Here is a 14,202-nt window from a genome sequence, read left to right as displayed (position 1 = left end):
ATGTATAGAGGTTTAGTAGAAACTTTTAAAAAACATACAAGATTTTTATATTCTTTTTGAGCACCTAGAGACTGAGAAGGAAAGGACCACAAACTCAGAAAAGAAAAATGGGCAAAAGTCTTGAACAGACAGTTTGCCCAAAGAGTAATGCAAATTATATCCATTTCTTACATGTTAGGTTGGCAAACATCTTTTTTTTAATTTATTTTTAATTGAAGGATAATTAATTTACAAAATTGTATTTCTGCCGTACGTCGACATGAATCAGCCATCGGTATACATATGTCCCCTCCCTCTGGTTCCTCCCTCCCACCTCCCACTCCTTTCTACCACTCTAGGTTGTTGCAGAGCCCTGGTTTGAGTTCCGTGAGTCATACAGCAAATTCCCATTGGCTGTCTATTTTACATATGGTAGTGTATATGCTTCCATGCTACTTCCTCCGTTCCTCCCACCCTCTCCTTCCTCCTGCCGCTTGTGTCCATAAGTCTGTTCTCCATGTCTGCATCTCCATTGCTGCCCTGCAAATAGGTTCATCAGTACCATCTTTCTAGATTCCATATATATGTGTGTATATATATATATATATGTCCTAGCTATTGTAAATAGTGCTGCAGTGAACATTGGGGTACATGTGTCTTTTTCAGTTTTGGTTTCCTCAAAGTGTATGTCTAGTAGTGGGATTGTTGGGTAGTAGTTTTATTCCTGGTTTTTTAAGGAATCTCCATACTGTCTTCCATAGTAGCTGTTACCAGTTTACATTTCCACCAACAGTACAAGAAGGTTCCCTTTTCTCCATATCCTTTCCAGCATTTGTTGTTTTTGGATTCTTTGATGATGGCCATTCTGACCAGTGTGAGGTGATATCTCATTATAGGTTGATTTGCATTTCTCTGATAATGAATGATGTTGAACATCTTTTCTAGTGTTTAATAGCCATCTGTATGTCTTCTTTCAAGAAATGTCTCTTTATATCTTTTGCCCACTTTTTGATTGGGTTGTTTGTTTTTCTGGGATTGTGTTGTAAGGTTGGCAGACAACATTTGCTGATAATAGACTCTGCAGTAAGGCTATGGGGAAACACACATTCTCACTTATTACTGGTTGAAATGCTGCATAATACAGTCCCTAAGGAGAGGAATCTGGTGAGATCAACCAAAGGTCCTGTTGTTTGGCCTTTTACACAGTATTCTCATGAATTTGTGCTATGGGTATACTTGCAGCGTATAAATGACTACATGCAGGGTTATTCATTAAGTCATTGTTCATTATAACAAAAGGCTGGGAACCCCTTTGAGTATTCATTGGGGGCTGATTGATTTAACTCCAGTACATCCACACAATGAGATCCTATGTGATAGTTCTAAAAGGAAAATCTCTGCATGCTGACATGGAGAGATTTCCAGGGTATGTTTGTAAGTGAAGAGACCAGAATTCAGAATGGCATAGATAGCATTTTGTTTCTTTTCTAAAAGGAGAGAAACTGGATATACTTATGTTTGTTTGATTTTGCATGAAGAAACATCAGAAGAAAAAAAAAACAAACTATTAAGTGATTATTTGTTGGAAATAGAGGGGAACAGATTGGCAGGAGACAGAGGAGTGAGACCTCTCAGTGTACATATTCTTATGTCATTTTGATTTTGAAACATGCAAAGATTATTAATTTACTCTAGCAAAAAAAAAAAGAGTAAGTACTTTAAAGTTTTGGAAATCGTCATCGTGTTTATCAGTGTCATTATTATAAACTGGTTAATGAAGTTTGGTGATGCAGGCAGTAAATCAGATCCCTTATGATTATACAGTGGAAATGAGAAATAGATTTAAGGGCCTAGATCTGGTGATAGAGTGCCTGATGAACTGTGGAATGAGGTTCGTGACATTGTACAGGAGACAGGGATCAAGACCATCGCCATGGAAAAGAAATGCAAAAAAGCAAAATGGCTGTCTGGGGAGGCCTTACAAATAGCTGTGAAAAGAAGAGAAGCGAAAAGCAAAGGAGAAAAGGAAAGATATAGCATCTGAATGCAGAGTTCCAGAGAATAGCAAGAAGAGATAAGAAAGCCTTCTTCAGCGATCAATGCAAAGAAATAGAGGAAAACAATAGAATGGGAAAGACTAGAGATCTCAAGAAAATTAGAGATACCAAGGGAACATTTCATGCGAAGATGGCCTCGATAAAGGACAGAAATGGTATGGACCTAACAGAAGCAGAAGATATTAAGAAGAGGTGGCAAGAATACACAGAAGAACTGTACAAAAAAGATCTTCATGACCCAGATAATCACGATGGTGTGAATACTAATCTAGAGCCAGACATCCTGTAATGTGAAGTCAAGTGAGCCTTAGAAAGCATCACTACAAACAAAGCTAGTGGAGGTGATGGAATTCCAGTTGAGCTGTTTCAAATCCTGAAAGATGATGCTACGAAAGTGCTGCACTCAATATGCCAGCAAATTTGGAAAACTCAGCAGTGGCCACAGGACTGGAAAAGGTCAGTTTTCATTGCAATCCCAAAGAAAGGCAATGCCAAAGAATGCTCAAACTACCACACAATTGCACTCATCTCATATGTTAGTAAAGAAATGCTCAAAATTCTCCAAGCCAGGCTTCAGCAATACATGAACCGTGAACTTCCTGATGTTCAAGCTGGTTTTAGAAAAGGCAGAGGAACCAGAGATCAAATTGCCAACATCAGCTAGATCATGGAAAAAGCAAGAGAGTTCCAGAAAAACATCTATTTCTGCTTTATTGACTATGCCAAAGCCTTTGACTGTATGGATCACAATAAACTGTGGAAAATTCTGAAAGAGATGGGAATACCAGACCACCTGACCTGCCTCTTGAGAAATCTGTATGCAGGTCAGGAAGCAACAGCTGGAACTGGACATGGAACAACACACTGGTTCCAAATAGCAAAAGGAGTACGTCAAGGCTGTATATTGTCACCCTGCTTATTTAACTTATATGTAGAGTACATCATGAGAAACGCTAGACTGGAAGAAACACAAGCTGGTATCAAGATTGCCGGGAGAAATATCAATAACCTCAGATATGCAGATGACAGCACCCTTATGGCAGAAAGTGAAGAAGAACTAAAGAGCCTATTGATGAAAGCGAAAGAGGAGAGTGAAAAAGTTGGCTTAAAGCTCAACATTCAGAAAACGAAGATCACGGCATTTGGTCCCATCACTTCATGGGAAATAGATGGGGAAACAGTGTCAGACTTTATTTTTTTGGGCTCCAAAATCACTGCAGATGGTGATTGCAGCCATGAAATTAAAAGACGCTTACTCCTTGGCAGAAAAGTTATGACCAACCTAGATAGCATATTCAAAGCAGAGACATTACTTTGCCGACTAAGGTCCGTCTAGTCAAGGCTATGGTTTTTCCTCTGGTCATGTATGGATGTGAGTGTTGGACTGTGAAGAAGGCTGAGCGCCGAAGAATTGATGCTTTTGATCTGTGGTGTTGGAGAAGACTCTTGAGAGTCCCTTGGACTGCAAGGAGATCCACCCAGTCCATTCTGAAGGAGATCAACCCTGGGATTTCTTTGGAAGGAATGATGCTAAAGCAGAAACTCCAGTACTTTGGCCACCTGATGCGAAGAGTTGACTCACTGGAAAAGACTCTGATGCTGGGAGGGATTAGGGGCAGGAGGAGAAGGGGACGACAGAGGATAAGATAGCTGGATGGCATCACTGACTCAATGGACTTGAGTGTAAGTGAACTCTGGTAGTTGGTGATGGACAGGGAAGCCTGGCATGCTGCGATTCATGGGATCGCAAAGAGTCAGACACGACTGAGCGACTGAACTGAACTGAAGGTAAGACAAATACAGTAATGGGATTTTGTAATTTAGGAGGCATTGGGATTATTAGGAAAACTGTTGAATAGATTCTGTTCAAATTAAGAGAAAACAGTATCTAAGGAAAACATTATCAAAGTAACTGATCCTAAGAAGTATCTTACTATAATTCAGTGATAGCTTTGCTATTTAAAAAAGTTTTTTTAATTGCTTTGGAAGGTTAACACATTTGGTTTTTAACTGTAATAATGTGTTGTAGAATGAATTTAATGTTGCCACAAAGTACACATTTTTGTTGCTACATAATATACTTTTCCCACTAATATGCATTACTTTTTTTTATTTTATTACAGCCTTCCCCCTGAATCTCCCCTCTCCGACCCCAGGAACATTTCTGAACTTGAGAATACCCCTGAAAGTTAAATGGTTCATCTTGTTCCAGGTGGTGAATTTTGATTATTGAAAGTTTCTAGGGAAAACGTAGAAACCTGGAATCATTTCCCCCTATCTTTTGCATTTTCAAAAGAACTTAAACTGAATGGTACATGAGATCTACAGTCCTTCAGGTGTTGTTCTGGGGCAGTGTTATCTTCTCAGATACTATGACATCAAATCCTTGAAATTTACATGTGTCCCTCAGATCCCTGTTCCTAGCTGTGCATCTTCTTTGTTCATCAGCTCAGTCATGGCTTTGTTCCTTTAGCAGGATGCCTGGCACATAGTAGATTATTGACTCATTGTCCCTGGGGTTCAATTTCCTTGTTGATAAAATGGAATGATAGTGTTGGTACCCTGCCATTCTCCCTGGGTGATTCTGAAAAGCAAATTAGGTGATTAAAGATTGCGAAGTCTTTGTAAATTGAACATAAATTTAGTTATGGTTTGGTTTCATCTCTTATTAAGGATTTTCCATGTATTTCGTGATAAATAAATTCTTTTTGGTATTCTTGTTTTCTTGTATCTGAATTTGAAGCTTTCTTCATTTTATCTTTTTCTAGATCTAGTGGAGAGCATGAAAACATCCCTCTGTTCTCCTTAATTTATCTGAACCTTTGTCCACCTGTCAACTGGAGAGAAACCTATGGTTCTAATATGAAGTAAAGCTAATTATATAATTTAGTCATCACAATGATTTGTAGAAGTAGTAATAGTTGCTAACAAAATGGTAATTTTTGATTTTGTCACTGAGTGATTTTTTTTCAACCTAGAATGTTTACTATTCTAATATTGTTAGCCAACTGCTAAAATATTCAGCACATAAACTGTTGCTTACCCTACAGAACAGATTCTTTGAAAAGGGGTTCTGAGAAAGGATTCGTGGAGCTGGTAGCATTTATTTAAGTTCTGTTGTCTGGTGGGCTTTTATGCAGTTCATTGGTCCTCCAGTGATTGGCCCTTAAAGAGGTTTTTGTTTTTGTTTTAGTTGAATGTACTCAACCATGCTCAAATTAATGCCACAATTATAAGCAGAGACTTGGAGAGGGAGGCGGGAATTGAGGGAGAACAGGTATTAGATAATAGAAAAATTCCACTTGTAATTAATTTTTAATCCACAGGACTTTTATAGCAGATGTTTGCATTTTATCTACCCCACAGTACCTTGTGTACCTGCCATGGTGGATAAACATCAAGTTTTGATGAATTTGCACCCTGATGTCATAGAAACAGTAGAAATCAAAGATTAAAACAGCACATGGTTATCTGGTCTCCTAGGGCAAATTGAAGCATGGTGCTGAGGCAGCTATTTAGGTAATTCAGACCCCCATCTGCTTTATGAAAATGGATGCAATATTTATTGAACATTTACTATGTGCCAAGCTGTATACTGAACATTCTATGTTTTAATCTTTATAGTATTCCTGTGATTGAATCTTTATAGTACTGATTAATCTTTATAGTATTCCTGTGAACTATATATGGGCTTCCCTGGTGGCTCAGTTAGTAAAGAATCTGCCTGCAATGAAGGAGACTCGAGTTCAGTCCCTGGGTTGGGAAGATCCCCTGAAGAAGGGAATGGAAATCCACTCCAGTATTCTTGCCTGGAGAATTCCTTGGACAGAGGAGCCTGGTGGGCTATAGTTCAAGGGGTCACAAAGAGTTGAAACTATGTTTTTTTGATCCTGACTTTAGAGACCAAGATATTGAGGAAAGATTAAGTAACTTGCCCAGGGTTACATGCTAAGTGACAGAAATAGGACTGAAACCTTAACTTTGTCTAATACGTAAATCTTTGACTTTTTTTCTTCTGTGTAGTATGACCAGTCATACTTTTGCCAGAGGTATTTGGTATGTTACTTTTCAGCCTTGGTATAAAATCTTCACTGGTAGAATGAAATAAGATGCTGCAAGAAAAATAAGCAAAGAAATTATTTCCTTCACCTGGTAAGATGTTATGCCACTACTTTTGATCAGAGAATGACAAGAATAAATCATAGGAAGACCAACTAGGACAAAGACCAACCACCAGTAGGCAAACAAAAAATAGCTAAGCTTAAACGCTTTTGAAAGTTTGAGCTGAAAATGAAGTCTGAAGAAAAATTATGAAAAATTAAGTGTGGGTGTTTCAAATAGATCTACTAAGCTCTTCCCAAATAGGGGGTGGGATTCCATAGAATTCAGGATTCATGTTTTTTGCCTGTGAATCTTTGTCTTATCTATTAGTTTGCATAATCATATCCACTCTAGTCTTGTCTGGATGGTGACATCAGAGCATGATTTGAATACCCTTCCACAGTGAGCTGTAACTTTCAAGGTCCAGACTCCACATTCATCTGGCTTCTTAAATCATTATCTATTGGACTGTTTAAAATTCAAATTGTAGGGAATCTGAAGTTTACTCTGAAAAAATTTCTTGTCTGAGGATTAAGAACTACAGCTTTGTAGGCTTGTGCATGCCCTGACTCTGGGTATACCAGAGTGAGTAGTTATTTTCTCTTATGGAGGGTTGTTTAGATATCTTGAAAGGGTTTGAAAGGAATTTTTGATCTCCAAGCCATATTAAAATGACTAAGATTTCAAAGATACTAATTACTGCTGTCCACAAGGAGGAGATCTGGGAGTGGTCATTTTAGTAACACTGCCTGTTTTACCCAGTAGTCTCTTTGTAAAATCCTGTTTGTGAAACTGTGTTTAATTTCAGGAATGTGGCTTTTGAGTAGAATATACTAACTACATTCCCTTAAGGGGCTTCCCAGGTGGCGCAGTGGTAAAGAATCCTCCTGCCAATGCTAGGAAATGTGGGTTCAATACCTGGGTCAGGAACATGCCCTGGAATAGGAAATGGCAACCCATTACAGTATTCTTGCCTGAAAAATTCCATGGACAGAAGAGCCTGGCGGACTGTAGTACATGGGGTTGCAAAGAGGTGGACAGGAGTGAATGACTGAGCATGCATGCACATTCTTCAAAAGGAACGGACATTTCTGTCTGCTATTTTAATTGTGTTAGTCAGCATCAACTCGCAGTTTCTTAGCAGTTTTTCAAGTCACAGTTTCTTGTGACTTGACCTGAAGCAGCAGATACAGCAAAATATGCTGAAACTTCATTTTAGGTAAATGTCACACCTCCCAAATTTTGTATCATTCAGTTGAGTGATTTGGTTATTATCAGGTTAACGACAAGCTGGAATAGAAGGAAAGGTATGAGAATTGAGGAATTCAAGGAGCCGTGCATGATGTTGGTCGGTGGTCATAAAGTAGCAGAGGAAAAAGAGATTGTAGAGCACTTCTGAGATGTGTGTTTTGTACGCTTCCTCCACCATCTGTTCTCACTGAGGTAGTGTAGCAAAAACCTGTTAGGTTTGTATCATTAATACACTGCAGATATTTTCCTTCAACAAATCAATTATTTGTGCTGGTGATTTGAAAGCCCAGAAGTAAATTGATCACAGACTAGTATGTAATTTGACAGGCTTGGCCATCCTGCTTGCTTAGCTGGAATAGTGGGGACACTGTGTAACCTTCCTGTTTAAAAAAAAAAAAATTGTATGCATGTATTGGGAAGAGGATGTCAGCAAGAAGCTGACTTTACTGTTTTCCTAGTGATGTGATACCTACAAAGACCCACAGCCATATGACCACCCCTTTCCTCCATTTCCTCGGGCTCGTGAGTTCTCAGTAGGAGCGATTTTGCCACCTAGTGGGTGGGAATTGGTTGGAGGATAGTGCTGGGTGACAAATGACAGTCAGGGGTGCCCTGTGTGTAGCTCCTTGAGTGTCTTCTGAATTGGGGAAACCCCTTGAGTAAAATATTTGGTACAGAGCTGTGTTTATTGCCTGTTGGCCCCCTTTTTTTTTTGTTCAGGAGTCATAGGCAAACACTGCTTCAAAGCAGTTTGTCAGAAGTGGTTGAGACTGATTCATTGGCACTTTAAATCTTCATAATTTTTAAACTTTTGTTATCTGTGAGAAGATCACTAGAAATAAGACTGGCACTGTTGTGTTCCACACCTGTTGTGTCTTGCCTGAGAGAGAGTTATTCCTTTGTTTGAACCTTCTCTATCCTGGGGATTGTGATGACTATTTCTAATTTGTCTCATACAATGCCCATGACATTCTTTGTCTTGGATATCTAAAGAAATGCTTTTTTTATATTCATGTACAACTTATATATATTTGGTAGGCTTAAAGCCTCAAAGCATTTTTCTTTTAAAGAAATAATACATGCCCTCTCTACTCTATTGATTTGGCCCCTCTGCACAGATCAGCCAAAGATTACCCAGCACTTTAGGTTGCATTATAACAGATTACAGTATAAGTACAGTTCAAATTAATTATATTATACTTTATTTGATTGCTTAAGTACAGTTCAAATTAATTACATTGTGCTTTATTTGGTTATAAAGGAACTAATAGCCACTAAGGAACTTAATATCTTTTCTGAATTTCATCATTAAAATGCAATTTTTAAAACATACTTTGATCTTTGGTTACCATAAATTGAAATTGAAAAGGATCATGATTATATTCTATTTGAATTCAGGTTTTTTATTAAGGGTTTTATTTAAGCTTTAGTGATTTTTTTTTTCATTATTATTACTAGTTAAGTTTTTTTAACACAGCTTCATTGAATTGATGTATAATAAACTGCAAATATTTATTTATTTGTTTGTTAATTTTTTATTTTTTATTGGGATATAGCCTATTAACAAGCAATGTTGTGATAGTTTCAGGTAAATGGCAAGGGACTCAACCATACCAATACATGTACCCCAAACTCCTCTTTCATCCAGGCTACCTCATAACGTTGAACAGAGTTCCATGTGCTGTACAGTAGGTCCTTGTTGGTTATCCATTTTAAATATAGCAGTCCATCCCAAACTCCATAATTATCCCTTTCCCCCATCCTTCCCCCCAGCAACCATAAGCTCCTTCTTGAAGTCTCTGAATCTGTTTCTGTTTTGTAAGGAAGTTCATTTGTATCATTTCTTTTTAGATTCCACATATGAGGGATGTCATACAGTGTTTTTGTTCTCTGTCTGGCTTATTTTTCTCAGTATGACACTCTCTAGGTCCATCCCTGTTGCTACAAATGGCATGGTTTCATTCTTTTTAGTAGCTGAGTAATATTCCATTGTATATATGTACCACATTTTCTTTATACATTCTTCTGTCAATAGACATTTTAAACTGCAAATATTTAAAGCACACAATTTGATGAGTTTGTCACATGTGTACTGTGATGTCATCTACTCAAGAAAGATGATGATGACCTGTCCATCATTTTCAAAGTTTTCGTGTGCCATTTTGTAGTCCCTCCTTGCCCACCCCTGCAGGTAATCATTGGTCTGCTGATTTGCTTTCTGTCGCCTTAGATTAGGTTGCATTTTTTAGAATTTTATATAAATGGAAGCACAGTCTTTTTATTATCAGGCAGTATTGACTTACATATCCTTTTAGTTCCAGTTCAGACATCATAAGAGATCTTCTAGAAGAAGAAGAAGCCTGGGAAGCATCATATAAGTGAGTTCTCATCATCAGTAAATAGTCATGTACTTTAACTTGATAAATTATGGTTCTATACAAATGATTTGCAAACCAAAGAATATTTGTGCTTACTGTCTTAAGAAAGTAATAATTCATGCATCTCAAGATAAAGATTTCTGGTTCACTAATTGTTTCTGTATATTTCTGCTTAAAAATGGAATCCTAGCTTAATAACTCTGGTTACTTGTCAGAAGTTGTTCTTCAAAAGATAAATTGTTCCAGTGGGCAATTTACAGTCGGGACTTAACAGTCAGGCCTTAAGCACTGGCTTAGGGTCTTTAGAAAACTTCTAATCCTTCCCTAAATATTACTAGTCATAAGATTGTAGTTCATTCAGGCAGATTTGTTCCACTGCAGTTCAGGAAAATCACACACCTCAACTGGGCCCTCACAGCTGCCTAGCACTTTTACTGTTTCTGTGATTATTTCTTTGTCTTGTTCTTCACAGAGATTATTTGCACCTTTCTCAGTTCTCAGTGGCTCGAACCTAGCTGAAGACCTTTTCTCTTCTTTTGTAGAGAAAATAGAAGCTGTTGTGTGGGAATCCTCACCCTTCCAACATCAAATGTATAAATCTGCCTAGGGGTTTTGTACATATTTTATTCCTCCTTTTATAGTTCCTTCCTTTTATAATAAAGGATTGTCCCTGTATTATAGAGTCCAGTTTTTCCTACCTCATTCCTGCCCTCTTGTCAGGAACGTTACCTCTTCTCTCTGCTCTTGTTGAGATATTTCTGCTTCTCCTCTCTCTCTCACTGTTTTTTGTTTTTTTAATTTGTTTTTAAATTTAATTTATGTTTGGTTGTACTGAGTCTTCGTTGCTGTGTGTGAACTTTCTCTAGTTGCAGTGAGCAGGGGCTCCTCTTCATTGCTGTGCTTGGGCTTCTCATTGTGGTGGCTTCTCTTGTTGCAGAGTACAATCTCTAGGCACACAGCCTTCATTCCTCCACAGCACATGGGAATCTTCCCAGACCAGGGATCGAACCTGTATCCCCTGCATTGGCAGGCAGCTTCTTTTTTTCTTTTCTTTTCTTTTTTACATTCTAAAAGAACTGATACTTTATTATAGAACATAATTCAAACCATTGTTGGTATTTCAATATATTCCTTAAGAAATGTTGGAATTGGAACTGCACTTATAGTTCACTTTATGGCTATGAAAAGGCAGTCATCTTCCACTTAAAACTGTAACCAGTGATGAAATATACTCAAGAATATAAACATTTGGTCTAACAATCTTTTAATATTGGTTAAAAACAGACTGTTTGTTGCTGATGGAAATAACTAATCCAATGTGCAAAAAAAGTACAATTTGTACTTAAGATACGTTAAGACCAATGGTTCTGTACTGTTTACACACTTATAAAAGATCTTAAACGTATAGATTTCAGGAAGGACACTGCTACTATGATAATTACATGCTACCAAGAGACCAAAAGCTTGATGACACTCTTTAAGTTACACAAATGTATCCAAAGAGGCATACCTATTCTTGTCCTAATCTTGATCCTAAACAAATCCAATTTCAAAATCAGTTGGGAATTATTTTATTCTAGGAAATCTTGGAATTGTTGCAAGTCTGCAAACCTTGTCTCTGAGAGCCAGATTCCTACATTTCCTTTTCTAACCCTGTTACCACTGGTCCAACCCACAAATCCCATTGGCTACAGAGTAGCAACACCCAAAATAAGAGGAGTGAAAAAACTCAGCCGTCAGGCCATCAGCATGGCAGGTGGATTCTTATCCACTGCTCCACCAGGGAAGTCCTCTCATTGGGTTTTCAGCAAGCCTGAATCGTTCCCAACTTGAAACCAACCAGATAAACACTTAGCCTCCCCTCTCACTCAGTTTCCTCCTGCAGCTGCTCTTGTGTCTCTCCTGCCTTTCTCAGTAGGCAGCCTCTACTTGCACTTTGCATTCCTCATCTGTTGCTTACTTGTCAACATCCTCAGCCAGGCCTATCAGTTCTTCTGAAATAGCCTTTACTGAAGTCATTGAAGACCATGTTATACTGTGCTGTGCTTAGTCACTCGGTTGTGTCCTACTCTTTAAGACCCCATGAACTGTAGCCTGCCAGGCTCCTCTGTCTCTGGGGTTCTCCAGGCAAGAATTCTGGAGTGGGTTGCCATGCCCTCCTCCAGGGGATCTTCCCAACCCAGGGATCAAACCCAGGTGGCCAAATCCAAAGAACAACTTGTTAGGCCGCATCTCCTTTGACTTCTCAGTGGAATCTGATGCTCTTGATGTCTTCATGTTTCTGAAAGCCTCTCTGGGGCTGAAAGAGGTAAATCTCTACCCTAAGGTCAGTTAATAATAAGTGATAAGTGGTAGAACTGAGATTTCAATCTAATATGTCAAAATTCAGCTCTTTTGACCATTAAGCTAAATTGTCTATCCCAAGAATGAGGCTTACTGTGCTGACATTTTGTAGTATTCTAGCTGAATCACTGGGAGAATGGAAAAGGTATTTGGTGGCTCAAACAGTAGTGTCTTATGAATGTTTGAGATTGTGGCTGCCTTATTTTCACCTGAGCATTTCTGAACTTTGAATTTTGGGAGAAGAGACCACTCATTAGCTAACTACTTCCTCTTGTGCCATGAATCACCCTGTTCATGCTAACATAAACCCTCACATCAATGGCTGTGACAAGCTTAAACCCAGAATTCCTGAGTCCAAGCCCATTTTTGGCAATGAAGACCAACCTCTTAAAGTCATTACTATGAGAAAGCACTTAGAAAACAAATCCCATCGCTGATCCTCACAGATAGTCACTGTTAAATCTGGAAGGATGTGAGTGCTCGTCTAGTCCAGTCCCTTCATTTTATAGGGAAGGACATTGAGCTCCAGAGAGGTAAGCTGACAAGGTTAAGGTTCACAGCTAGTTAGTGATGCTGCTGGGGTAGGAATCCAGGCTTCCTGGTTTCAGCTGGATGTAGAGCAGTTTGAACCAGCTTATGCCACAGTGCAGCTTTAGAAACAGAATCAGGGAGGTGGGCCTAAGATGGTGGAGGAATAGGACAGGGAGATCACTTTCTCCCCCACAAATTCATCAAAAGAATATTTGAACGCTTAGTAAATTCCACAAAACAACTTCTGAATGCCAGCAGAGGACATCAGGCACCCAGAAAAGCAGCCCATTGTCTTCGAAAGGAGGTAGGAAAAAATATAAAAGACAAAAAGAGAGACAAAAGAGGCAGGGACAGAGCTCCATCCCGGGAAGGGAGTCTTTAAAGAGAAGTTTCCAAACACCAGGAAACACTCTCACTGCTGAGTCTGTGGCGAGCCTTGGAACCTCAGAGGGCAACATAACCAGGAGGAAAAATAAATAATTAAAACCCACAGATTACATGCCCAGTGGTAACTCCCCCAGCAGAGAAGCAGTGCAGATGTCTGCATCCGCCACTAGCAAACGGGGGCTGGGCAGGGAGGTGTGAGCTGCATTGCTTAGAGTAAGGACCTAGCCTGAATGCCCCAAGGGCAATCTGAGGGAACTAACTTGGGCTAGCAAACCAGACTGTGGGATAGCTACCACGTGAAAAGCCCTAACCTAAGACACCACCAGGCCCGCTCACAGAACAACGACTGAGCAGAGCTAGCAGGCTGCAGACCATCCCCCTCTGGTGACAGGCAGCCAGAGCAAGAAGGGGGCAATCGTGGTCCCAGAGAGGCATTATCTACCAAACTGCAAGCAGGCTTTCGTTGCTAACTAAGACTTCTTGGAATTCTGGACGGCCAACATCCACCTGAGAAGGTGCGCCGGTTGTACACCTAGAAAACCGAGCAGCAGGGACAGGGGAGGCGATAAGTCACAGTGACCGCGCTCGCCAAACACGTGGTCACCAGAGCTGCTCAGACCTGGGAAGGGCACAAAACGCAGGCCCAACCAAGTCTGTGCCTCTGAGGACTACCCCAGTACCTGAACCTGAGCGGCTTAGACCTGGGAAGTGCATACAAGCCAGGGCCGGCCTCAGACAGTTCCCAGCAGAGCAACCTAGAGCCTAAGCAGTGTTGACAGGGAAAGCACACACACCGTGAGTGGGGGCAAGCCCAGTGTGACTGAGACACTGCGAGCACACGCCAGTGTTATTTGTTCACAGCGTCCCTCCCTCCCCACAGCACGACTGAACAAGTGAGCCTAAAAAAGGGTCTACCACCGCCCCCTTGTGTCAGGGCAGAAATTAGACACTGAAGTGACCAGCAAACAGAAGAAGCTAAAACAGAGGGAACTGCCTTCGATGTGACAGGTGCAATAGATTAGTACCCTGTAGTTAGTACCGACTACATAGGAAGGGACCTATAGATCTTGAGAAATATAAGCCGGATCAAAGAACTATCTGAAAATGAACTGACCCCACACTGCCCACAACACCACCAGAGAAAGTCCTAGATATACTTTTACTACTTTTACTAT

The 14,202-nt window shown here is 39.8% G+C and overlaps 1 protein-coding gene across 1 annotated transcript in view; it reads left to right on the top strand.

Moving 5' to 3' along the window:
• Positions 1-14,202, top strand: part of RAD18 (RAD18 E3 ubiquitin protein ligase) — a 112,882-nt gene that overhangs the window by 86,657 nt on the left and 12,023 nt on the right. Inside the window, exon 12 of the mRNA XM_040245996.1 lies at positions 9,704-9,766. Coding sequence (XP_040101930.1) covers positions 9,704-9,766 — 63 coding nt within the window. The remainder of the gene's footprint in view (positions 1-9,703; positions 9,767-14,202) is intronic.

Source organism: Oryx dammah, unplaced genomic scaffold (assembly GCF_014754425.2).
Source record: "Oryx dammah isolate SB20612 unplaced genomic scaffold, SCBI_Odam_1.1 HiC_scaffold_9, whole genome shotgun sequence".
Taxonomy (NCBI): domain Eukaryota; kingdom Metazoa; phylum Chordata; class Mammalia; order Artiodactyla; family Bovidae; genus Oryx; species Oryx dammah.
Note: the sequence above shows the minus strand (reverse complement) of the source record. Positions and strands in the feature narration are given on the sequence as shown.